Raw genomic sequence first — 26,156 nt, forward strand, 5'->3', positions numbered from 1 at the left:
TACTTATTTGTCGTCAACAAAAAAAAAAGGTATCATTATTTTTAGTATTATGATTTTTCTATTCACGTTATCGGGGACAATGGAGAGCAGTGACGTAATTATTTGGTCTTGTCATCGGTATAAAATTCTATTTACGGGCCCTATCATTTAATACTGTATAATGTTTACGAAAATTCCTATGAGATTAGCTGCTCTTGAAATTTTATTTCGAAAGAAAATCTAACGATTTCAAAAAATTCTTTAATAATATTTATATATTTATTACATGTCGTGGTGGCCTGGTTAGAGGCCCGCCTCTCGTACGTGGGCGTGGGTTGTAAACCTGCCAAGTACCAATGTGATCTTTTCCGAGTCATATGTACTTCCTAAGAATATTTAGACACCACTGACAAACGGTGAAGGAAAACATCGTGAGGAAACTTGGTCTTATAATTTCAAATTATAAATTGAAATCGCCAACCCGTCTTGAGCAAGCGTGGTGATTAATGCTCTAACTTTCTCCATGCGAGAAGAGGCCTGTGCTCAGCAGTGGGCTCTAATAGGCTGATGATGATATATTTTTGAAAAGCTGATAAATCCTGCTACTCTGTCTTATTGTAATTATGTTCTTAAATCTTAGAATCTAGTTGAGCTACAATTATAACAGGGCTTTTATAGCCAAATTAAAAAATCATTAAGGAAAATAAATAATGGTGTGCCTTTTAAATAAAGTCAGAAAAACAAGAAATATTTAGAAGAAAAAAAAACAAGAATAAAATGTTAGGTGTTGTCGAATGTTATTAATTATTGGTCTCACTTTGTACTATTTACATTATCAGCTCACATCTGTTCTATCTAAATATTTATAAATATATAACCATTACAGAAGTGATCAGTAATGTGTAAGATTTAACAGAAAAAATATCTCAGTACGCTGAAACGATATTACAAAAATTGTCCGACTTCTTTCAGTGTAGCAAAAAATAAAGAAACAAAATCTATCAATTCTTTGTTTTGAATTTATTAGGACTAAACAAGGTGATTCTTTTGTATGATTTGTATGTTTATAAAATATTAAAAAAGCAGATAGAATAAGACCTAGCTAATAAAACTATATGGATATTATAAGCCGTTTATCAGATAAGCCTTCATAAAGGCACAGAGAAACCGCGTTCCTTCACGCATTTATTACATGTTTAGATTAATGTCTGACGTACATTATTTATTATTGAAATAGTTGAATAATAGCTTTAAATATTGCAATAGTTTATAGTAGGAAGTAACTTTTTATGATTTATAAATAGACATAATCAACGTTTAAATCATAGATTTCCTTGATATAAAATACATTTACACATTATTGAATACAGATGTCTTGAATTATATTTAATAGAAGAATAACAGGTTTCTACGTTACAGGCAAGTATTTGTATGACTCACGAACACATCTCAAATATCAAGCTTATGTGAATTGTGGGGTTTTTGTTTCTATGTTCCCCGATTCCTCGATTACCCTGGACCGATATCAGAAATTATTCTTTCATTTGAAAGATTACATCTCCCAGGTGGTCCCATGGTAACCAATTCAAGTTTATAATATAAAAGGATCCTCTATGAATTAAGGGAATTAAATTATTTTTATATAAATATGCATTTAAGAAAGTCGTTCTTTACGTTTTTCGGATGACTCCTGATGACGTTGTGCTGTATTTCTTTTTCTATTAAACTTTGTAATTTATCTTACGTATCTATTTTATAATGATAATAATAATAATGATAGTCTTTTATTCAGATCTATAGAACCATTAAATGATAAAAATACGAAGAAAACTTAAATTTAATATACCTTAATCTAGTGTCTTATTTGAATTTTACATATTTTCTGTAGATCTGTTTGCCAGTCGATAAAGGCCTCCTCCAACCTTTTTAATTCACATCTTGCTTGAGCCACTCTGTTCCATGTAACGCCTGCCACTTGTCTTATGTCATCCTATTTCTTTTGCAGTCTGCCTCTTTTCCTCTTGCCTTGTCTAGGATACCGTTGAGTATTAATTTTGCTCCATTTATCTTTTTCTCTTACCACGTGCCCTGCCCATCGCCTTTTACGTCTTCTAATTTGCACGTTATGTCAATAACATTGGTTTTGCTTCTTATTACACGGTTTCTGAGTCGGTCTGACTTTTTCACGTTCATCATGCTCCTTTCCATTGCGTACTGGCATATTGCAAGTTTGCTAATAATGCTTTGTGTTAAGAGCCATGTTTGGATGCCATACATAAGTACTGGTAGGATGCCAGTGTTAAATAATATACTTTTGATATTCATATCAAGGCTTTTATCTTTTATTATCTCTTTCAAACCCCAGTATCTTCTTCAGCCATTAATCATTATTCTTTCACATTCTGTTCTTTCATCATCTGTTATTAGCTGTCCAAGGTAAATATATTCATCTGCATAATCAATTTGAGTGTTCCTAGGTGTATGTAATGTTTTTTCCATTCGATTAAGTATGATCTTGGCAAAGACCTTGTATATTTCATATTTATCTCCTTTCTTATATAGAAGAATAATGTCTTAATCTTTCCATTGTTGTGAGATAATTTCGGTATTTAGTATATCATTGAACGTGACAATGAGGGCAGGCGTTATAACTTCTTTACTTTCTTTTAGAATTTCGTTGGCTATGCTGTGGAGTCCTGCTGCTTTGTCTCTCTTTTGGCTATCTATATTAATATCTCTTTTTTCTATCTGTTCTTATCTTTTTTTTTGATGTGTTTACTAATTTTCGCTTAATGCTTTCTTCTGTCTTTTTCTTCTTTTACGTTGATTACCTGGTTTCTTTGGTCGTGTAAATGAATGGTATTAGTTGTTAGCCAATTTCTCGGTTCATTTCTGATCTTAGCAACATGTTGTAATTTAGCTTTAATAATATTCTCTATCCAGTTGTATTTTGCTTGCGTTCTCAAGGTCTTTCTCTTTGAAGGCTGTGAATTTATCTCGTTACTTGACTACTAGTTGGTCTATTTGATGCTTGCTGAGCTTACCGATTGCTAGTTCCTGTCTCGGTCTAGGTTTCTTCGGTTGTACAGATCTTGTCTTGTACAAATCGTTGGGCCGGACCTATTTTTACCAGCTCTCATTGCTTCGATGATCGGCAATGAAGAGAGTTAGCAAATCGTGTTGGTATTCGACGAAAGCATAATGCTTGCAAAGGAGGTAGCAGAGAGAAAGAGTGAGCAAAACCTTAACTTTCTCCCTATCCATCGTAGTCGATTGGGTCGAAGACGTAGAGTCTAGATGGCAGCGTCTGTACCCTCGTAGAGTCTTACGTCGTCGGAGAGGAATAATGCGTAGCGGACGGGGGTTTCTGCCACCACTATTTGAATTTAAAGTCCTCGGCTATTGTGCGCCTCTATTGGGCTTTGGAGGTGAAAATATATAAGTTGAAGTATCTCGTCTACAGCAGTGGGTCCAGGTACGGACAGCCGCTGACAAAGCTGCGGTGTGTTTTTCAATCCCGCAGGCTCGTCCGTTTTGCGGAGCCCAGGAACTCACCGGGGTTTAGTGGGTCGGGCTGCCTCTTTCTGAGGTAGTTTTTAACCATCTCTACATAATCAACACCCTGCTCCAGCAGGGCTCGATACGTTTTGAGCACATTCCTCTTTATACAAAAAAAAAGATATAATTTCAACTCTGATTAATTTATGGTTGGTGTTGCAGTTAAATTTGTTAATGGCGTCAAAATTTGTGAAACAATTGTTTTAGGTGGTCATTATAAAATCGATTTAGTTAAGTTATTTTCTAGTGCGAGGTTTATAAGTTTTTCTCCATTCCTATTTCTAAGTTTATTACCATAGATGTATGGTCCTAATACCCTCTCTTTTCCTGGGTGCTTAGTTTTAATTTGGCCATTGAAGTCTCCCATGACTATAAGGTTTTTGTGGCCATATTCTTGAATAGTGTGATTTATGTCAAGGTAGACTTTCTCGATTGTATCCAGGTCCGACTGTTCTGTTGGTGAATATATTTGTAAAATAGACCATGAATCTGTATATCCCAGTAACTTTAAATTCTTTATTGCTTTGCGCTCCGAGATGCCAATAAATTCTTCTATAGATTTTTCAAGGTATATCTTGACAATGAAACCAATACTATGTTGGCCTGGCGTCGTTCCAATTCTGATTGAGAAATAATTCTTTCTCCCATTCGTCTTACTTCACTGAGGCCAACGAAATCCCATTTAACGCATTTGTTAGTTCTATAAGATTTCCTTAATTTTTCAAGGTGAGTACGTCAAGGGTTGCGATGTATATTTTTGTTCTCTTGCATTTGTTTCTCTGTGCTCTGGGAGGGTTGTGGTCTTTATCTCCCACGAGGACCAGTCGGCTTGGGGGAAAACATATTTCTTCCGTTTGATTGTTTTCGTAGTTTGTTTGTATTTTCCGTTTACCAGTTAATGGTAATTGTTTGTTGGGTGTAGTTTTGTTTGTAAAATAGTGTGGTCTAGGTCTCATTGCATGTACTCGCTTCGGTAGTACATATACTAAAACGGGAACGATACAGAAAAGATTAACATGTCCCCTGCACAACGATGACACGCAAAATCGTGAAGCGTTCCACATTTTTGAAATTCGAATGGCATCGCCATGGCAAAAATGAAAACGGCGTCAACAAAACAAAATATTAACACCGAAACTATAAATCAAAAAATAATAAATGAAACACATAAATACTATTTTAATTTTAACTTTACCTATCAAATAGTAGACTTTAAAAAGTGTAGATTAATTAAGGTTTAGGTCGTTCCAATTAAGTGTTCTATTATTACATATTTGTGTTAAGATACTTAATCTATAAGAGGCATCGACTTCAAAAAGTGATTAGATAGTAACAAATTTAGTAGTATTTGGTCAGCTATTAGATTAGATTATTGGAAAGTAATAAAAATAGTGTTCATTCATATAAATTAGGTAATTAGTGGACTTATTGGAGACATTTAAAATAGTATTTCCGTGCCGTGTGTCCCGTCTGGGATAATCAACGCGGCGCACTGGTGGCTACCATAGGGCCGGACCTCTCGTTGCCGGTTATGGTAAGCGCCATGGTCGTGAGTGAATAGGCCTGGCTGGCCGTTGAACTTTTTGCTAAGACAATGTTGTCGGCTAAAGAGGAGGCAGAAAGGGAGCGGGAGTGAAACACCGCATCCCTGCCCATGCGTCGTGAGAGAGGTGGCTGACGGCGTCGAGCCTACGTGACGGCTTTTGTTCTCACATAGCAACATCGTCGGGCGTTGGATGGAGCCTATGGGTGGCGGATGGGGAAATCCGTCGCCCATATTAGAGGATTCAGGTTGGTGCGCGCCTCCCATTTTCCGGAAGTGACATCGATGGAGTGGAGAGGGGAAGTGTAGGTCCTCTTCAAGAACGAGTCTGGACTGCAGACAGCCGGTGCATTGCGGTGCGCAATAGAGAGCCCGTGATGCTTCAGCGGAGCAGAATGGAGCACCCGGTTAGGTTTAGTGGGTCGGGGCGTCCCCTCAAGGGGCGTCTACCATCCCCACATAACCCGGTCCTGTCCCCACTAGGTCGGGTCTGTGTAGATCACATTCCCCCGGGATAAAAAAAAGTAAATAGTATTTAAGTCAAAAATTATTTTTTCTTTTTTAATTCCTGTGTTCCTATATTGCTTTTTGAAGCCGTTTTTTTTTTCATCATCATCATCATCAGCCTATAGGAGCCCACTGCTGAGCAAAGGCCTCTTCTCACATGGAGCATTAATCGCCACGCTTGCTCAAGACGGGTTGGCGATTTCAATCTTATAATTTTGAAATTATAAGACCAGGTAATATGCAGATCGAAATTTTTACTTATTTACCTACCTCAATTACTCAAAAATAAACAATCAACAATAAATAATACAATACCTTAACTACTACTAAAACCAAATCAAAAAAAAAATTCATTCATAGATTAAGATTTTATTGAATATAAACTTGTCGTTCATAAAATTACATAAGCAATTTTAGTTTGTTATCAAACTTATAGAAAGTCAAAATGTAAAAAAATAGTTCATAAAGAAAGAGAATCTAACCAATAGGGCAACTTTAATAACTTTAAGGGCAACTGTAATTAAATTGATAGTGTAACATACTCAATACAATTTGTTGAAATAAGTCGTAATACACACTGGTTAAGTTAAGCTTAGCTTAAATCTGAGTTAAAACATGTATCGAACTGTCATGCATATGTATTTATACTAACGCATTTTACAAGTAAAAACACTGTTTAATGACATCACTCTATAACACTGCAACTAGTAAGTGAAAGGTACAAACAGAAATTCAAGCTACCCAGTCAGAGAGAATATTGTGTATAAGTACAAATCAGTATTCTTTTAAAAAAGAACAACCTGTACATACCTATATGAGCCAGTATAAAACAATTATTTTTGAAAAGAAAACAAAATATGAACGTTCCTAACACGAAATATAAAATGTATTATACCTACTCAAGTTCGGAGGCGCCCTTCAAGATAACATCAATACGTATGTACTATGCAAAACGATGTAACAATAAAAAAACTATACCTGAAAATACTGGAGTTTAGTAGAACACTGTACAGGTATAACAAAAAATATCTTATAATAACCTAAAATTTGTATTAACGGTTAGTCTTAATAATTCGACTCAAGTCGAGGTTCATCGTTTCTTGACATATCAAAATGAATATCTCTTTTTCTCCTCTGCGCCTTTTGACTATTTAAATAAGATTTAGCATCCCCAGAAACAAAATAATCACAAACTCTCCGATATCATTGATTATTATGTGTTAAGGATTGACAGAAGCCAACTTTCTTAATTTAGGTAAATAACCAAAAGTAAAAGGTAAATAAGAATTCCATGACCTTTGTTATCATCCCTATAAAATGATCAGTTTATAACACAATAGCAGTATAGTCATTTGGATGAAGGTAACGGACTTTACTTTTTATGAATAACTTACACCAAAGACTGTTAAATAATAATAACGTAATTTTTTTTTGTGTTTATAGTCATGATATAATTTTTTTTATGGGTTAAGTTGATGGGCAGTAGTGATCATCACCTATGGACATCTGCAACATAGATGTTGCGGATGCGTTGCCAACCTTGTTTGTTGAGGAAATGGGAGGGGTGGAAACAGGGAAAGGGCAACCGGCTCTCTCACTCATCGGACGAAACGCAGCCACTAAAAGCTACTTCACGCCGATCTTCTGTGAGAGGGTGGTACTTCCCCGGTCGAGCCAGCCCATTTTCAAGCTGCAGTAACTTGACCACAGATAGGCTCTTTCACCTATAGATTTAAATATAGCTAAATTACTGAGCAGGAATGTCTTACTATTATATTTGGTACAAAAACCTTTCGATCTTACTTGTTTGGTCATCGATTTAAAATCATCATAGATCATAAGCCACTGAGTTGATTATTTAATCGTAAAGGTCCCGGTCCTAGATTAGTGAGATGGCGCCTTAAATAAGAAGAGTATGACTAAGAAATCCAGTATAAAAAAGGAAAGATTAATTGCAACGCAGACGCTCTATCTCGATTCCCAGTTAATTATCCCAATCTATTAAATCCCGTTGTAATTCCCAATGATGAAACAATTGTTGTACAACCTGATTATGAAAGTGACGATATTCATTTAAGTTCCACAGAAGATCCTCTTGCATCACCAGCTATCACCGAAAATAATCCAATCATTCAAAATATTGAAACACAGCAAAGTGACTCAATTAATCCTACTAATGATCCTCTTACTTTCGACAAATTAGACTTCATTTTCATTTTTGGACTCTCTAAATATATTTTTACCGATAAAAGACGAAATTTTTCTTCAGATCTATTCAAACAGGTTTGTTCATTTTCTTAAATTAAGCAATTGTGGTTTTCTTCTTACCATCCCCAGACCCTAGGTGCTCTGGAATGAAGTTATTCCATTCTCAAGGAGTATTTGCAATCATATGTAAATGAAAATCAAACATATTGGTCAAAATATATATATACTACTATGCCAGCATACAATACAAGTACGCACTCCTAACTTCACTCTTTATGGTCATAAAGCATTCCTTTTGAGCTCAATTTATGATTCAGCTCCAGACCGACTCCAACTTACCCTGACTATATCAGAGTCCCACAACAAAGACTTAGTTCTTCACGCTAGAAGGCAATCGAGAACATGCTAAATGCCAAAGGTTTATCTAAAATTTATTATAACCGAAATACATAATCAAGAAAATATAAGGTCTGTGATCTTGTGTGTGTGTCAAAATATCACTTAAAAAAGACATCAAACGTAGCGGCAGGATACTCCGCCAGGCAAGTAAACGGTTACTTTGTCCTCCTTTTACATAAAATCGGTGGGATGCACGGCAGTTACATTTTCAAATTGATGTTCTGAGTCACGAAATACAAAAATATTTGTCAAAGACAGATTGGTAAAAATGTTTTGCTATAATTAATAAACGTAAAAAATTTACTTATAATCAGTCGAAAAATAATAAAATTAATATATTAAAATAATAAAGGAGAAAAATTAAAATTAGTAGTAGTAATGATAATCCTTATAAATACTCATTTAAGTCAGGCAACACAGACACCGGTAACTGTTGTCTATCTGTCAAAGCAAACTTTAGAAAAATAAACCATTGAGATCCTTAAAAAAGGAGTGAACTTTTACACCAGTACCATCAAAATAACCGTTCAAAGACATTATCTGTAACGTTGAGGAATGTCTTCATAAGAATCAGGTCACGAAAGAAGAGCTTGAAGCAATCAGGCAAGATGTATCGTATGTTCTGCGCCAGGAGCAAATTGCCTCGACAAAACATCTCTCGTCAAGAATCAGTTGCACTCAAACACCTTCGCAACGATGAAGGCCTGGCTGTCCTCCGTGCAGATAAAGGGTACAATACACTTCTTAGCTATCTGAGTAATCCCTATCTAATCTTAGTTCGTGTCATATGCCACTGCTATGCCATTAGATTAATGTGGTTTACATAGACATCTGTACAGAATTTTATTAATAGTAGATATTCATTATCTGAAGCCGAACAACAAGTTTTCTTTACATTTATATTTTATGAAGAATATTCAACCGGTCATAGATGAATATAAAAGAATCATTTAATCATAGTAATAATGTTAAAAAACATTTTTATAGATTCTAATATGACTGTTTTAATGAAGCACACTTATTGACGCAGTCATAAGTTTTCCTCACTTTAATAATTTTTTATAAAACTGTAACATTAAAGTAAATGAAATTCTGTCTATGGTATTTTAGATTGTACATATGATGTGGTATATATAACTATAATCGTCATGTTCAAAAAAATATTTTTAAACGTTCACTCTCTCTCCCTTTCTTACAATCTATTTTCTCTTTTTAAAACAACGGTTTACCCCAACCTCATATCCCCTCATCACGAAAGAGTGAATCATGGCAAATTAATTATCTATGCCCGACTCTTTCAAAGCATAACCGATTATACATATCTTATGTTATGAAACCTTCGACGACCAAATCTACAGTATTGCACCTGGGGATTTTTTCTATACTAAAAATAAAGCTTTCTTGATGAGGTTACCTTTATAAACTCGACAGATGTATTGCAGGCTGATAGTTTGCAGGACGCAGTTGGTCGACTAAATGCGCAAGCTGGTGCCCTCTACGATACACACACATAATAAAATAAAAGTCGCGATGAAGAAACGAGATCATGCTTTTCGCAAGTTAAGCTGAATCTTTTCGAATTTGACTTAAGTCCCTGCAAATATTTGAGGAATAGATGCAATCAGGGCCAAGGTATCGAAACACCAATAATCTCAAGCATATGTCATAATTTTTCTCGGCTCTTATTTGTAATTTTCTTATCTCGGCTCTTTTATCACATTTAACATTTTTTTTCAAAGTTTTTAGTGCTCTTTGATTATATTCGGGGTCAATGAACTGTACGCGTTAATAATACTTTGTTTGATTGGTACGAATTCATTTGCGATGTAACACCAGACGGTATACTTCCTCTTCTCTTTTCTCTTTATTTATAAATTTATTACTATCGATCTCCCCTGCTCTTATCATAGGTACGCTGATGACCTTCATATTTACACACGCCCCACTCTTGATAGCATTGATGTCGCAATTGAGGCCATCAATGAACATCTGTAGTATGTCAATGATTTATCTGTGAAGTATTGAGTGACAGTGAAGCATAACTAATGCCAGGCAATTGACATCCGAAAGCAGCGAGAGCTCAGTCAACTACAGGGAATATATCAGCCTCTGGTTAACAATTATAAACCCATCCCTCACGAGTCTTTATATAAAATTTGGACTGTCTGTTGACGTTTTATTGAGATGGGATAGTCATATAGATGAGGTATGCAATAAGATCACAGAGTCTCTACGTGTTTTATATTGGCGTAAGGATTTCTTACCCCATCGAACCAAAACTCTACTAGTTTAATGAATAATCCTATCTCTCTTTGATAATGCCGATGTATTTTGCTCTAATAACCTAAATAAGTTGGATTTATAATTGTAACTTAAATAAGTTGGATCGCTTTCTTAGATGGTCTGGTCACCTCCTGAATTCTATCACACTATACGAAAATCTATTCTGAAATGGCCTCCCCGAACTCATCAGACATATGATCGGATGATTGATCTTGAAGATATTTTCAGCAAAGTATTTGTTGAAACAATGCAAAACTTCTTAAAGATGCTTTATTAAGTAACTTATTTTCTGTTTTTATTTACTTGTATTTAGTCTAGGGATGTACATATGTATCATTATGATATATATTTATAGGATTAAAAACCACTTCATTGTTTTAAAGAGTCATGTCAGCATTACTGACGTCACAAATGCCTTTATTCTTCATTATCGTCAGTCAGTCAGTGGTTATGCAGATGACTCCGAGAAATTTTTATGAGATAAAAATATATTTTAATAATTTAAAAGACTAAATCTATCGTTATATTTGGGCAAAACAAGTACAAATAAATAATTAGATATTAGTGTAATATATAAGTGATGGATAATAGATATACATATATGGAAAACTAAAAACTAAATATGCTAGTACATCAACCTTATTTTAACACGACACTTATAAAAAAATAATCTCATTTTCATACGCTATGTTTAAAGCTAGTGTAAAGAAATGAATAGAATATCAAAATGTAAATTAATTTTTTCGTATATTTATTTGGTATAAACCATAGCTTTTTATGTGAGTGCAAAAAAAATTTTCATATTAAAAATATTACAAATATTTCAATACTAATAAGCCTTACGATAAACCAGTATCCGTTCACTAAGAAGCAGCACATCGATACATACAATACAATACAAGATTTAAAATATCCCAAATAAAAAAATAATAATTTAGTTTTCTAATTAAACAATTTCATGTCATGTCATATATATATATATATATATATATATATATATATATATTGTAGGAATATGAGAGGGTAGGAGAGACTCAAACGACATATAAGCAGTTGTCAGAGGACATCAGGGTTCTTTTTCGTTCGTAACGGGCGTTGGTGTGATAGTTTAGTCGTTAGTAGATTTTCGAAGTGTGTTTAAATCTTTCGATTGTATTATATTCGGATTTCATTTAACGATTAGTTTAAATTAAGATAGTTGAAAGTTATTCATTTAGAATTGTTTTTTTTTATGTAAATTTAATAAATTTGCAGTGGAATTGTATCGAATGTTATTTTTTAAAAAGTCAATTCTTACCTAGTTTCTAAGATCAGAAGTGGGATACGTACCTTGAGAACCCCGTTTGGTAAGGCCTTGTTATTTCAATTTACCCACACATTATTATTTTTTTGTGTTTTGTTAAATATTTCATTATAACTTTTTTTTAGATACTGAGTTATTTTAAATATCGTGTTACGTTATTATCGAGAATATTAATTTGTGTTAATTACTTTGATTAAGCGGTGAGTAAACTTTTATTGCGTTTGTCTGTTGATACGTTAATTTCTAGCGATTATACTTATTTAATTATTTTATTTTGTTACTAAAATGTCTGAACGTGAACACAATTGTAGCCGCAGTGTTCCTGATAGTAATCCTCGTCGTGATCGTAGCTAGAGTCAGGGCAATAGTTCCCGTGAGCAATCTTTAGATGAGAATAACATGTTGAGACTTGATATGGAGGCAATGATGTCTCGTCTTAAAACGTTAGAGGCGAAAACAAGGGCTTCGCCCATGCCGCACCGCTCGTCGGTGAATTCACACGACTATGAGGAATTACGTTACAAAGGTTTGACGCCCGGTAGCGTTTGTAATAGGCAGTCATCACGACAGTTGCAGACACCAACGCGCGTCCGCGATATATCTCGCGTTTCCGATCGTCGTGTACCCTATAGAATGCGTGAATTATTGTCGATAGGGCATCTGGTTTCTCCGACGCATGTGACTTGATGTGAAGCTACCATTCAGAATGTTATCATCATCAGGATCCGAGACCTCGCTCGATCACGACAAGTAGGCGACGCGGGTATACCGTTGGAATTAGTACAGGCGAGTGTTACCGATTGCATTGCTAGTGCCATCAGATCAATTAGTACGGCTGAAAAATCTCGGTATTACTATATTTCGAACTTTGACCCAAATCTACACAACTTTGACGATTGGTGCATACATGATTGACGATTGGTGCATATTGATTGCGCGAAAGTTTTAAACAATTGGAATGATTTAGAATGCCTTTCGCGAATAGGAAATTGTTTGTTAGGGGATGCGAAATCTTGGCTCAATGAATGGGTGTCTAGCTACCGTAGTTGGACCAATTCTAAGAAAGAATTTAAACCTTTATCTCCTGAAGTACCAGATTTTGCTGGAATATTGTTTGAAGTTATGACTAAGAATTCCGATCACTATCCAACGTACGCGTAATATGTACGCCGGTCGTTACTTTGCTTACCTATAGTGCAAGGACTCGGTGAGGAGCTTATTTCGGTTATAATTATTGTGTCACTGATCCAAATATTAGGGCTACGGCGACAAATGCTAAACTATTTCCGAATGATTTAGTCGAATTCTTTTCAATCTATGTTAAACCAAGTACAATTAGTGTTTCGAGACAACTATACTCTCGTTCGGGATTGCGCAACGTTACGACAGATAGACGATCTCTGGAGTATTCACGTAAACGGAATCTGAGTGATATCAGGTGCTTCTTCTGTGGGCAGTTGGGGCAAAGAGAAGCTTTGTGTAGTAAGAGACCCAAAATCGAACGGTTATCAGGGAGTTCATCAAATAGTGAGGGCGTTAAGTTATCTAGGCTCGAACCATGCACATATTTTATGAATAAATGGTGATGATTGTTCAGTCTGATGTTTCGATGACAATTGATATACCTCTGGTAGGTAACTATTTAGAGAGGGTTACTAAGAGGATAATTAATGAATTCTCTCGGTACTTTATTACGGGAACTGCTACATCAACCGTAAACATAGGCAGCATGTCAATTAAACTTAAATCCAGCATTCCTGTGTATAATCGGTCATATCAACTCTCACACGCTGAAACGATCCGTGGTCGTGACATAATAACAGATTTGCTTGAAAAGCAAATAATAAAGGAATGCTCGTTTTTAACTACCACTATTGAATATCTGGGTCGTACGATTAGTAAAGGTCAGTATAGGCCAAGTCGTCAGAAAGTGCGGGCCTTAATTGATTCAGCCTAAACAAAAAAAAAAAAAATTTAAGCCAGTAAGGCAATTTCTGGGGTTACCTAGCTATTTTAGGCGGTATATAGTTGGGTTTGCCCAAAGGGCTGCTTGAATAGCGGCACTTACTAAAAATTAATTTTCATTGAGGTGCTGAAAAACAGGCCGCTCGTGACTACATCATAGATTGTCTTACAAGTGAGCCAGTACTCGCCATTTATGATCCTACGCTGCCAATAGAAATACCACACAGATGCGAGCTCGATTGGTTACGGAGTCATCATGATGCGAGTGCATAAGGGAAATCGTAAACGAGTACTGTCTTATTGTAGTAGACTCACTCAGGGGGCTGAGAGTAAGTACCACTCGTACGAACTGAAGACGCTGGCAGTGATTAAGGTATTAGAGTATTTCAGGCATTATCTTGTGGTTGCACACTTCATCGTGGTTACTGACTGTAAAACGTTAAAACTTACCCAACGTAAGAAAGACTTGTTGCCAAGGGTGGCTCGGTGGTGGGTATACCTCCAAGAATTCGATTCTAACCTGGAATATAGAAAAGGTTGTTTTTTGTCCCATGCAGATTATCTTAGCCGCAATCCGGTTAACTTATGTACCATTAAAAGACCGCTAAATTGGGCGCAAGTTGCTCAGGCTTCTGACGAGAAAACTCACTCTCTAAGACAAAAACTGGTGAATGGGCAGTTAAACCTCAGTCGTTATGACATCCTTTAAGTCAAGCTCACACCTATTGGTGAAAATCCTAATTTTTGTTGTTATATTCCAAAAGGCCATAGACTGTCTTATGCGTATTTTTGACGACGAACATGATCATCAAGGAGTTGATAAAACTGTAGACTTGATAACAAAACACTTTTAGTTCCTAGGGTTGAGAACATTTGCAAAAAAATACATTTCCCATTGTTTGGTTTGCTTCTCTCATAAAAAGGTAGCTCGTGCTCTTTCACAGCTCATTCATTCATGGGAAAAAACCAGACGCAGCATTTGAGACAGTCCATATGGACACTTTGAGCCTCCTACCAGAAACTGACGGTTACCGTCATGTACTTATTATTATAGACGCGTTTTAAAAATTTTATTTATTGTATCCCATGTTCCGACAAGACACTGACGAACTAAAGCAACACTTCACTACCATGGTGTCTCTCTTTGGAACTCCAAAATTAATTGTCGCTGATCGGGGACGCATGTTTCAAAGCACTGATTTCCTTAATTGGGTCAAGGACTTGGCCAGCTGTTTTGTTGAGGTTACAGCTGACCCTAAACATAACAAAATGCAAGACAACTCAATATTCTGCCTTAAACCTGCTCATAGGTATTGAAGCTGCCACACCGCTCATACGTTGTTTGATACGAGACGTTACTGTTGAAGGCTCAAGTGGTAATCGAGAAGTCCTTCGTCAGATGAGTCGTCAGAGGGCATCTGAACTCCTTCGTGCCAACCAAGCTCGTCAAGATGCCTATGCTAACTAGAGACGTAAACCGGCTCACTCTTTTGAACTACACTCCTTAGTTTTTGTTAGCAAGGAGGCTCAGTCAACAAGGAAGCTGGACTCATGTATGCGGGGACCATATCGGGTTATGAAGACACTATCACACGGCCGATATGAGCTGCAGCTGTTAGCTGGCCCATACGGCAAATCGACTCGAGCAGCTGCGGAATATATGGTTCCGTGGATGGGAGAATGGACTCCAGGAGTGTGTTCTGCTTTCTTTGATGGTGAGGTATTTGCCTTATTCTACCTGCAATTTTGACTAAAACCCCTTTTCAGATTTTATTGAAACTTAATCCCATTGTGTTTTCTATTTTAATATTGTTTTGACACAAATCTCTAAATGTATTGGGGTTAAAGCGAGGGGACATGAGTTACTTGTTAGGATGTGAGCGTTTGTCTTGGAGTGTATCGGACACGCTGTATTAGAGATTAGATCTCTGGGTCCGGGATAGCTGTCTTGGAGTGCATCGGACAGGCTATCCCAGAAGTGGCGCTGTGCCTGGGGCAACCGTTTGCCTTGGAGTGCATCGGGCCCGGTTGTCTTAGAAGTGGTGTTGTATCTGGGATAACCGATTGCCTTGGAGTGCATCGGGCCGGTTATCCCGGAGGGGACGCTTAGGTTGGGATAACCGTTTGCCTTGGAGTGCTTCCGGCCGGTGATTCCAAGAGGGACGTTGAGCCTGAGATAGCCTTTTGCCTTGGAGTGCATCGGGCCGGTTATCTCGGGAGGGGGCTGAGTCTGGGATAATTGTTTATCTTGGAGTGCATCGGATACGTTATCCTGAGAATCTAGTCTCTTGGTTAGGAATTAATTTAGTATACTCGGAAACTTGACTTTGATAGTGAGTTGTCTTTCGAGCTATGGTATTCAAAGATCATGAGTTGATTTATGGGATGTTGGTCGGCCAACATTGTCTGTATCAGATGGTATGGTTTGAAGCATGTTTTTATGATAACCTTCACACACACACCAAGTCATGCCTCAAGCAATTCCTTGTGGGTCTCTGACGAGGTGTGAGGGGGCGATCTTCCGACAAGTCCCGCCCCAAGTGGTTGGTTATTGGGATGTTTTACAACCGCTTTGTGTGGGCTATGTTTATTTAGCTCACTTTACGTTTACGTTAACCATGATGTTACTGTTGAGTTAAATCAAAAATCGAAAAGATTTCTGCCGTTATATTTCTCAATTTCAGACGTAGACAATGAAGGAAAAGAGTTATGTTATGACGCCAACTTGCCCCCCGAGGTTGACCAGCCTATGGAAGAGACTGAGCCGCAACCAAGTCCTTCTGGAATGTCAAGACATTCAAAACTGAATACGTCCAGTGCGAATAAAAAGAATTTTCTGCCCTTGGTGCTAATACTACGTTTTGGACGTCATGAAAGTTAAACACAAAGGAGCCCGGGGACGTGCTCATGTCAGGAAAGGCCGTGTAGGAATATGAGAGGGTAGGAGAGAATCAATGTAGGGATATGAGAGGGTAGGAGAGACTCAAACGACATATACTCGTAAGCAGTTGTCAGAGGACATCAGGGCTCTTTTTCGTTCGTAACGCCCGTTGGTGTGTTAGTTTAGTCGTTAGTAGATTTTCGAAGTGTGTTTAAATCTTTCGATTGTATTATATTCGGATTTCATTTAACGATTAGTTTAAATCAAGATAGTTGAAAGTTATTCATTTAGAATTGTTTTTATTTTTATGTAAATTTAATAAATTAGTAGTGTCTTTAATTATAGCAAAATAATTAGTAGTGTCCTTAATTATAGCAAGTTACGTAGTCTATTATAAGTGATATATTATTATGTTCTGGTATTTTTAAGTTTCTATATGTACAGAATTTTTTTTTTGTATTTTTAAACAAATATATGTACATATATATTTAATATATTATAATCTTATCTGAGAGAAAGAAAAGACATAATACTCTAATAATCATAAATATGCCAAGCCTCTTTATCTCAAAATTGACACAGCTTGCACACTCCACAATTGCAGTGTACATTTTGATATCGTCCTGTTATTTGTTTTTTTGTATAAAATGCATAAAATTAAATTAACTGGATTTCAACTTCAAGTACTTATTTCATTATGTAGTAAGTAAAAAATATCTAATAATATTTATATTAATTCAATACTAACCTACATTGCGTCTATTGACCGATTTCAAAACAGAAGGAGGTTCTCAATTCATCTCTAATTTTTTTGTTACCTTTTAAGTTTTGTCTGGGTGAAGCGATTGTAATGATTTTACTTGAAAGCTCGTGCTTTCCGTTTGGTCTCATTTCAATTTGGTCTAGTTCTGGCAATGGCACCCATGAGAAAATCATATAAATTTGTAATTGGCATTAAGAATGCGTGCGACAAATAAACGAGTAACTTTAACGACAAGTGATTTCGATTTATTTATTTATAGGGGTAGACTTCCCAAAAGATCCCATGATGATTACAAAAAGACTTGATTATAAAATCCTGAAATAATTTAGGAAAATCCTTAAAATGTTGAAACATATATGACACACATTATTCAAGGCGTATTATATTTGACCTTCATATTGGGAAGACAAATTTAGTTATCTTTTTACTAACTTCAAAAGAGGAGGAGGTTCTTTCGTTTTCGTTGCAAATGTTTCCCAATTTTATTATTACTCCTGGACCGATTTAAGAAATTCTACTATTATCTGAAAGGTTGCATACCTCAGGTACTCTCACGGTCACTCAGACAGATTTTAAAATAAGATCCTCTAAAATACGAGGGAAATAAATAAATAAAGTAAATAAGAAATTACGATCACTATTCTTATTACTTTCCAATAGTATAATCTACTACCTGACTAAATATTTACAGTTTGTTACTATCTAAGCACCTATTGAAGTCGGTGCCTCTTACAGATTAAGTATATTAACACTAATTTATATTAATTGAACACTAAATTAGAATGACCTAAAAGGACCTTGACCTAAACCTAAATGAACCAACACTTTTCATTATTATTATTCCAGTCTTCACGATAGGGTTCGGGAAATTTTACGTGAAGCGGTTGGACTTATGGTAGCTAGAGCGCAAAAGGAAATAACCATACCATCAAGGTCTATATATATTACGAGCTCACTAACGAAATCACTAGAAATAGGTTCGTCGTGGATTTGTACGCGGTAGAAGTGGAAGCGAGAGGTATAACGGTTCAATCTCTCTACAATACAATAGATCTGATAGTGATGAAGCGTTGCTAAGGTACACTGCGTATGCTGATAAGGATGTTGCACCAGGCTTCTAAATATTATTTGTTGCTTTCGTTGTATTCTACAAATGCCTCGTTTCGGTGTTTTTATTTTGCGTTCTATATGTTGACAGTTTGTATTCGTCTCAGCGAGTTCAACGGTTTGACACGGCACCAAATCCGGTCGACTTAAATATAACGAACGAGATCACGAATGAAATGTTACTTTAGAATCAAATTTATAAACGTTCACGGACTAAGCATAGAAGTTGATCATTATTTGAATTTTCGATTTTAAAATGTTCATGTTGCTGACTAATTGGTCATATAACACAATGATAATTTGCCTGGCATAAGACTATTTTAAAAACTAAGTCCATTGTGAAAAAATTAAATACAATAAAAAAAATTACATTTTGTCGAACAAAAGTTATTGGAGTTTTTCTATACGTGATATAAAAGATTTTTTTTTAAACAATTTTGGTACAACTCAGTACAAACTGCGAAGCAGTATTAAAAAGGCACTTGATTATTGATATCTAAGACTGTGGCGAGTATTCATTAAAATGAAAGTAATATTTTGTAATTTGCACTCGCGCTTTTTATTATTTTAAACTTCATACTCTCGACGTTTCCGTTACATTACAGCAACCGTCATTACGAGAAAACGAGATGAAAATGTCTGTTAATTGGTGTTGTTATTTGTCATCCACTGCCAACATTTTTTAATTTGTACGTATTCGTACGAAGATTGTGTTTTTTAATGTGGATATTTAAAGTGTCTGGTAAAAAAATCTGCGAAGAGAAGGTGTCTGACAGTATTCTTTTAAAATTATTTACAAATTTTCTATCAATAAACGTAAAAACCAGACCTCAGACTATCAGTAAACTGAGAACAATTTTTACATACCTGTAGTACCTGTTACCTGAGAATTGGCCGTCGGTATAAGCTAGCAGATATGAACACGCTTACACTAATACTAACTTATTATATATGTTTTGTCCTTCAGAAAATAAGTAATGTCTGGGGGCCCTGGAATCATGGACTAAAACGTCCTGTCCGTCGCCTATGGGTGCTCTCGCGTCAATTCATATTATGCAAATATATATTCATCTGTTCTAAAGAAATAACTCTAAAAATTAAAATTCATAGCCAATTTCCATTCCAAGGTGACCTATTCACACTTATAATATAAAGAAATATAACAAAGAATATTTACAAAACAAAAAAGTCTATAGACGACTTATTATACACAAGTAGTGACGCAGTAAAAGTTTGAAGTAATAAATTACAGCTGATGGTATTAAACAGACTAACTGAATTACTGATTTGGAATTTTCTTAAAAGTAAACATTTGTTATACAAGACTTCATACGGAACAGCCTTTAACTTATAATTCATGTAATTATTGATACCAACCCCGAGATTTGTTTATATCCTTGCGTTGGTGTTGTTTTGTCCATAATTTAGTCATAATAAAATGAGAGCCTTATTATTTACTTTATTAAAGAATCAATTGCAAATCATTTTCACCAAATTAAATCGGGCTCTACAACGTAAGTGAAGAAAATTTTGTGTTTTTTAAATATTATAATACTCATTTCAGTGTACATGGGATTATTGCTTCTTGGTTTTACAATTTCGTGGTCTGGGCCCATGATACCGAAACTACAGGATTTAGATCAATCTCCTCTATCACATAAACTGACCGACACACAAGTTTCTCTTACTGGATCTTTGTTATACATTGGCTCCATACCAGGTGGGTAAAAATTACTATGCAAATTTAAACAAGAAAAGTTTGCCTGTAACTTCGTTTGTTGGACTTCAGAATTAGGTAAGTGGAATGGGTAACGTGTGTTGAATTACATACAGCAAGCTACGGTTAGCGACATCTATAGTCTACGCTCCGTGACTTCATTCAAATTAGAACTGTTATGCCTTCAGAGACTACATAAGATGTTATTAAACGGAATAGTTATTTTGATATTTAAACTAAATTATTCCAAGCCTGATCAAAATCATTTCAGTAGTTTTATGTATATGTCCAGCAAACAACCAAAAATCTATACATCCTCATAAAATCTTATAACATTAGTAAGGTTGTTTAAATCAACTGTTTCAGGTTCATATTTGGTTGGATGGCTTTCAAACTTCAAGGGTCGAAAACCATGTTTGCTACTAGGTAGCCTTATCAGTATGATAGGTTAGTTCATGCAATAAAGGGAACCTCACTCAATCAAAATTTTGATTGTTCTATACAATTGACTTTATACACTCGCTCACATCCGTATTTTTAATTATAAATTATTTTTTCTATACAACAATATTCTTTTTCTTTCAGGATATATTTTGCTTCTTACTACCCGCAATGTGCCGATGCTCTTCATAGGAAGACTGTTGACAGGATTTAGTGTTGGCTGCATCTTTCTTGTGGTCTTTGTTTATCTGGGAGAAATAGCGTTAGTATAAAAATATATAATTTTAAGAGGCTAGTACAACACGATTTTAATAAGTTGAAAACACTTATTTTGTCACTTACTGATGATCATTTAACTTCTTAGTCTAAATAGGTATTAGAAAGCTTAAATTCTGTTTGTTAGCTATCATTACCTTAAAACGACATATCGGTTACAAGTATAAAAATTGGAAATGTTTGTACACCTCAAACTTTTTATTACTTTGGAAAGATGCTGTGCTGCATAACCCTTTTAGCCAGGCCCGATGACTGGGGAGGTTGTGTAAGGCTCCCGGCAAGCATGTTTAGCCTCGCATGCCTGACAACTTAGCCACTCAAACAAGCAAAGGCCACCCACATCACCAAAGTGGGACATTACGGGACCGCTTTCGCATTCACCGCAATTCCCCGGAGGTTCCTAAGAGACCCATACTGTTTTGAATCCCAATCAAAGGAAGAGCTCAAAGGCTACCCTTCCACCAGACTTACAGTTGAGATAGGAAGCGGCGGGAGTACTCTCGCCTTTTTTTCTCAGCTTAAGAGTTAGCCTCCCCAAAGAAGGGCTTGGAACTTTGAATTAAACTTCCGCAATGTTGGGTTTTAGAGCTCTACAAGAATTATTTTGAGACTTCTTGTAATTAATAACAGGGAAATTCGACGAAACCAAAAACTATATATTTTTCTAATTAATAAAGAAGATCTTTGGTAATATTTAATAATACCAAAAATAATTTAGATCAAATAATCATATTTCTTTAAGTCACGCTATTTGGGATGCGACATTTCTTTGCATCTTACCCTTGGCGGCAGGTTTGCATCTCTACAGAAGATTCATTGAGACGCGCGGACGCTATAACTGATGTGTTACGTCAGGTAATTGAATATTTTATCCCCTTTACCGACGTACCCACTGGTGGCAAAGCTCGTCCAAGGTTCACAGCCGAATGTGATAAGGCTGAGAAGCATAATTCATATATGCTCTGCTTATCTTTCATGAGTACATAGTAGAAACCGTAAAACTCCGGAGGCTATTTTAAAAAAGCCTTGAATTGATTAAAGGCTTCCAAGTCCTGCAAAAGAACGTTGAAGAAGGCTTGTCTCTACTGTACTAATCATTATAGCGCGAAATTATCTGCTCAGTCTTTCTGCAATAGAATTTTCTAGACTCTAGCCAAAGCGGTCGGGACAAATTTCTGTCAATTCTCATTACTTCCTCTGGCTAAACCTGATGGTATGGTAAGATGGCAGTCCATACAGTAAACAAAAAAAGCCACACTGCTCGTTTTATTTTCGCCCAAAATTCAAGTCTAGATAGCAGTAATCGCACACCCCCTCGCTTACCTGTGTGCGGAAAAAGATCCACATTACTAACTAACAGGTACTGAAAACTCTGCGTAGTCTTAACGTGTACGAAGCTGGTGGCCCGGATGGTATTTCAGCTATTTTATACTAAAGACATGTGTACCCGAGTTTTCTCCTTTTTTGACACGTTTTTTCGCCTCTCTTTAATAACTAGGTTAGTGCTTAAGTCGTGGAAGCTTGCCAACGCGGTTCCTGTGTCGTAGAAGCGGAGCCGAACAGATCCTGCTAATTACCGTCCGATATTAATTACTTCCATAATCTGTAAGGTTATGGAACGTATACAAAACGGACCCCTGAAGGATAAAGATCTCTTCAGTGACCGACTGACCGAAAAACTGGGGACCATCCGGTACAAACCACACATTTATACGAGAGAGCTCTAGAGAATAACGATGTAGCCCTCGCAGTTTTACTCGAAAGCTTTCGACAGGTTCTGGCCTTATTGGTAAGCTTTTCAGCTATGGCATATACCCTCGTCTAGTTACCTAGATATCTGACTTTTTGAGGGACCATGAAATTCAAATAGTTGTTAATGGCTGCTCGTCTGAGCCAATGGCTGTTAACGTTGCGTTACCTCAGGGGTTTGTCCTCTACACAACTCAAAGTTTGCAGCACATTAATGATCTGATTTTACCGAGTCGTTTTGATTACGCAGTCGATAGCACAGTCGTAACGCTTAACGATTATGTTGTCGACTGTGTGAAGTTTACATCGTTATATAAACCTAGCCCTAGGGTAGACGGGATCAATTAGAGTTAGAAAGAGAGGCCATGGTAGAGCGTGTTAATTGCACACTTCAGGCAGTCTCCGAATTGGCTGATGCCAATCTTGTGAAATTTAACGCCACTAAAACGTAAGCGTATCTTTTCACTGCCAAGAGTCCGTTCACCTTAACTCCAACTTCTCGAAATGTATTCTTGTAATACTTTGGCCGTCTCCACATATTGGGTATTATGGTATCCTCGAACCTTTAGTTTGGGCGGTTCGTTGAGTCCAATGCTAAGACACCTGCAAGGAAACTCGGGGTCCATGCAAAAGTCCGGCAGTACTTCACGCCGGGACAGCTTCTTTGTTTATACAAAACACAGATCCAGTCGTGGAATGCTGCTGTCACATTTGGGCAAGCGTTGCCAAATGTCACCTCATTTGCTTGGACTCAGCGGAGAGACGTGCAGAAAGACTTAATGGTGACCACAACTGGATTAAATCCAATCTCGTCAGCCTAGAGCACAGGCAAAAAGGCAAAAGCCAGCCTCCCGGCCTTCTACAGGATACACTCTGGATGGTGTATACGGGAATTACACGATTTAATCCCCGCATCCCGTTTCTGTCATCGGACAACCAGGCGCACAGTGGGCCTCCATCTCTTCGTTGTAGATCTTCCTCGCTTCTGGACAAGGCGACAAGCTTTCTCCTTCCTCATGCACACATCAAGTGATTGGAACAGTTTGTCTGCGTCTCTGTTTTGTACTGTATTTCTATTTCTTTTTAGGCTGCTTTTATTTTATTTGTGATGAAGTTTTTGAAATATTATACAATAAATGATTGTATTTATATAGTGATCTTTATATTTAAAAGAATAAAGAAATAATATGAATAACTCGTAATGAAATAACCTTCATATATTTTTTTATTTAAAAATAATAATGATCTTGTGTCTATGACAAATACATTTTAATTCCCAGGTCTACCAGTAGGCGTGGTACCCTGCTTGCCATTGCAGGAATATTTACAACTTTAGGTTCGATGTCATTATTCTCAGCAGCAACATTCCTCTCTTATCGAGAATCAACCTCCGTTGGGTTGGCATTCAGTATAATATTTATTTTAGGCCTACTAATGATTCCAGAATCTCCGATGTTTCACGTTTTAAAAGGTTAAATTTGGTAACAGATAAAATTTTACTTATATTATTTCAAAACTTTACAACATTGAAGCTCGGACTATTGTTACAGGAGATGACAATGCTGTTAAGAAAACATTACAGGACTTGGACAGATTGGACGATTTAGAAAAATTCATTGTAGCAAAACAAGATTACAGAACTATAAGCAATATAAAAGATTGGAGAGATTTATTTACATTAAGAAATAACAGAAAAGCATTATTCCGACTGACGTCGATTAACATTTTCCAACAATGCAGTGGTGTGATGGCTATCATGTTTTTTTTCCCTAAAATATTTGAATTATCCGGTTCAAAAATAGAAGGAAATCTTGGAATGATAATTATTGGATGTTTTCAATTAATGGGAAGCACCGTGACCCCTATTTTTATTGAAAAGATAGGGAGAAAGGTCATCTTGACGATGTCCTGTGCAATTTGTTCTTTGTCCATGGTATGTCATATTTTTAAACGCGGTTTAAACTTTCTTGTTAAGCTAGTTAGATTACTAAAATATCAATGTTAAATCTTTAAATTTTGTTATAGACTTTTGTAAAAATATATATTCATATAATTTAACCTAATTTATTAAATATTACAAAATTTTTCACAACCTTTTACAAAAAATATTAATACTGGCTCCTTCCTCGTCGTTATTAAACGGTAAGGTGATATGTTTGTTCAAAATTTTTTACAGTTTTGGGCCTGTAAACTTAAGTAACCCGTTATTTTGGATGGAATTAATATTTTAGACTATTTTGCAACCCAAGTGCTATTTAAACTATTATTTTAATACATAAATCTTGTTTATATTTTTTCCAATTCGATGATTACACTTGTAAACAAATTGTTCGTTTGAGGTTTATCTAAGAATAATGACATTAAGTTTCTAATATTGAATTTAATGATAACTCCTTGTTTATGTTTCAGTTCACGCTGGGACTATATTTTTATTTGTTGGATATTGGAAATCCAGGGATACAAAATGTACATTGGTTGCCTCTTGTAGTACTTATATTTTTCTTCCTTGGATTTGATTCAGGTGAGTTATTCATAGCGATGGATTTTCTTTATCTTGCGATATAAATTGAAAATTATTATTATAAAAAAATATATTTTCTTATACATTTTTAAACAAAACTTAAAACAGACTAAGAAACGAAATGCTTCTAAATGAAATAAAAAATAAAATTATTAATGAAATAAGAACACAATATATATTATTATATTAACTATTTATGATATCAAAAAGAGGCCTCCCACAAAGTAAGGTTCGATGAAACGTTGCTGATTTTCAACCTTCTTTTCCTAATCTGCTTTGACTGACTGACTGCTGACTTTGACCCATATAAAAACATTATTATTTGTTCACAAGATATGTACTGGTCATTTACAATATATTTTTTCAGGTCTAGCAATCATACCGAGTGTCTTGATCGGTGAGATGTTCACGCCAAATGTTAGGAGCTGTGGTTCAACATTAACAATCACAGTGAGCGGGTTAATTGGTTTCCTGGTAACAATAGTTTTTGGAACGATAGTTAATAAAGTTGGCCCATTCGTTCCATTTTGGTTCTTTTCCTGTACTTCTGCTCTTGCTTTCTTATTCACAATATTTTTCATTCCCGAAACTAAGGGTAAAGGTTTGTTAGAAATACAGATGGATTTGGGCAAAAAATAGCAACACATATGTAACGGCCATAAAACCTAATGTTGGGTTATTTCTGTTGTTATTTCACTAAGGTTTATTGAATGCAAACAACAACAAAAACTTCATTGTATCTTTCTTAAAAATTTGATTTATAATATATATTGAGATCTAAGACTTTCGCGAGTTTTATTCATTTAAATATAATATATATTGATCGAACATTGAGAAGAAAATATGGGAATATATAAGGAAAGAATATGAAGAAAACAGCGCATAGTGGAACCTTAAAGAGGTTGTATAAATTTTCGTCCCAAGTAGAAAAGAACCCGTAAAATCATTTTTATGAG

At 35.8% G+C, this 26,156-nt stretch overlaps 1 protein-coding gene and 1 non-coding gene across 2 annotated transcripts; both read left to right on the plus strand.

Annotated features, from left to right (window-relative positions):
* Positions 1-4,498: 4,498 nt before the first annotated feature.
* LOC116775006 (U6 spliceosomal RNA) lies at positions 4,499-4,605 on the plus strand. The gene has a single exon (XR_004353799.2). It is a non-coding gene; the product is annotated as a U6 spliceosomal RNA (small nuclear RNA).
* Positions 4,606-17,209: 12,604 nt separating this feature from the next.
* LOC116774956 (facilitated trehalose transporter Tret1-like) lies at positions 17,210-25,952 on the plus strand. The gene is made up of 8 exons (XM_061524096.1): positions 17,210-17,328; positions 20,061-20,216; positions 20,580-20,660; positions 20,799-20,916; positions 23,960-24,150; positions 24,230-24,612; positions 25,089-25,200; positions 25,568-25,952. The coding sequence occupies exons 1-8, from the start codon at positions 17,274-17,276 to the stop codon at positions 25,837-25,839; spliced, it is 1,368 nt and encodes a 455-aa protein (XP_061380080.1). The 5' UTR covers positions 17,210-17,273; the 3' UTR covers positions 25,840-25,952.
* The last annotated feature ends 204 nt before the right edge of the window (positions 25,953-26,156 follow it).

The sequence above is a fragment of the Danaus plexippus genome, chromosome 23 (assembly GCF_018135715.1).
Source record: "Danaus plexippus chromosome 23, MEX_DaPlex, whole genome shotgun sequence".
NCBI classification, from domain to species: Eukaryota; Metazoa; Arthropoda; class Insecta; order Lepidoptera; family Nymphalidae; genus Danaus; species Danaus plexippus.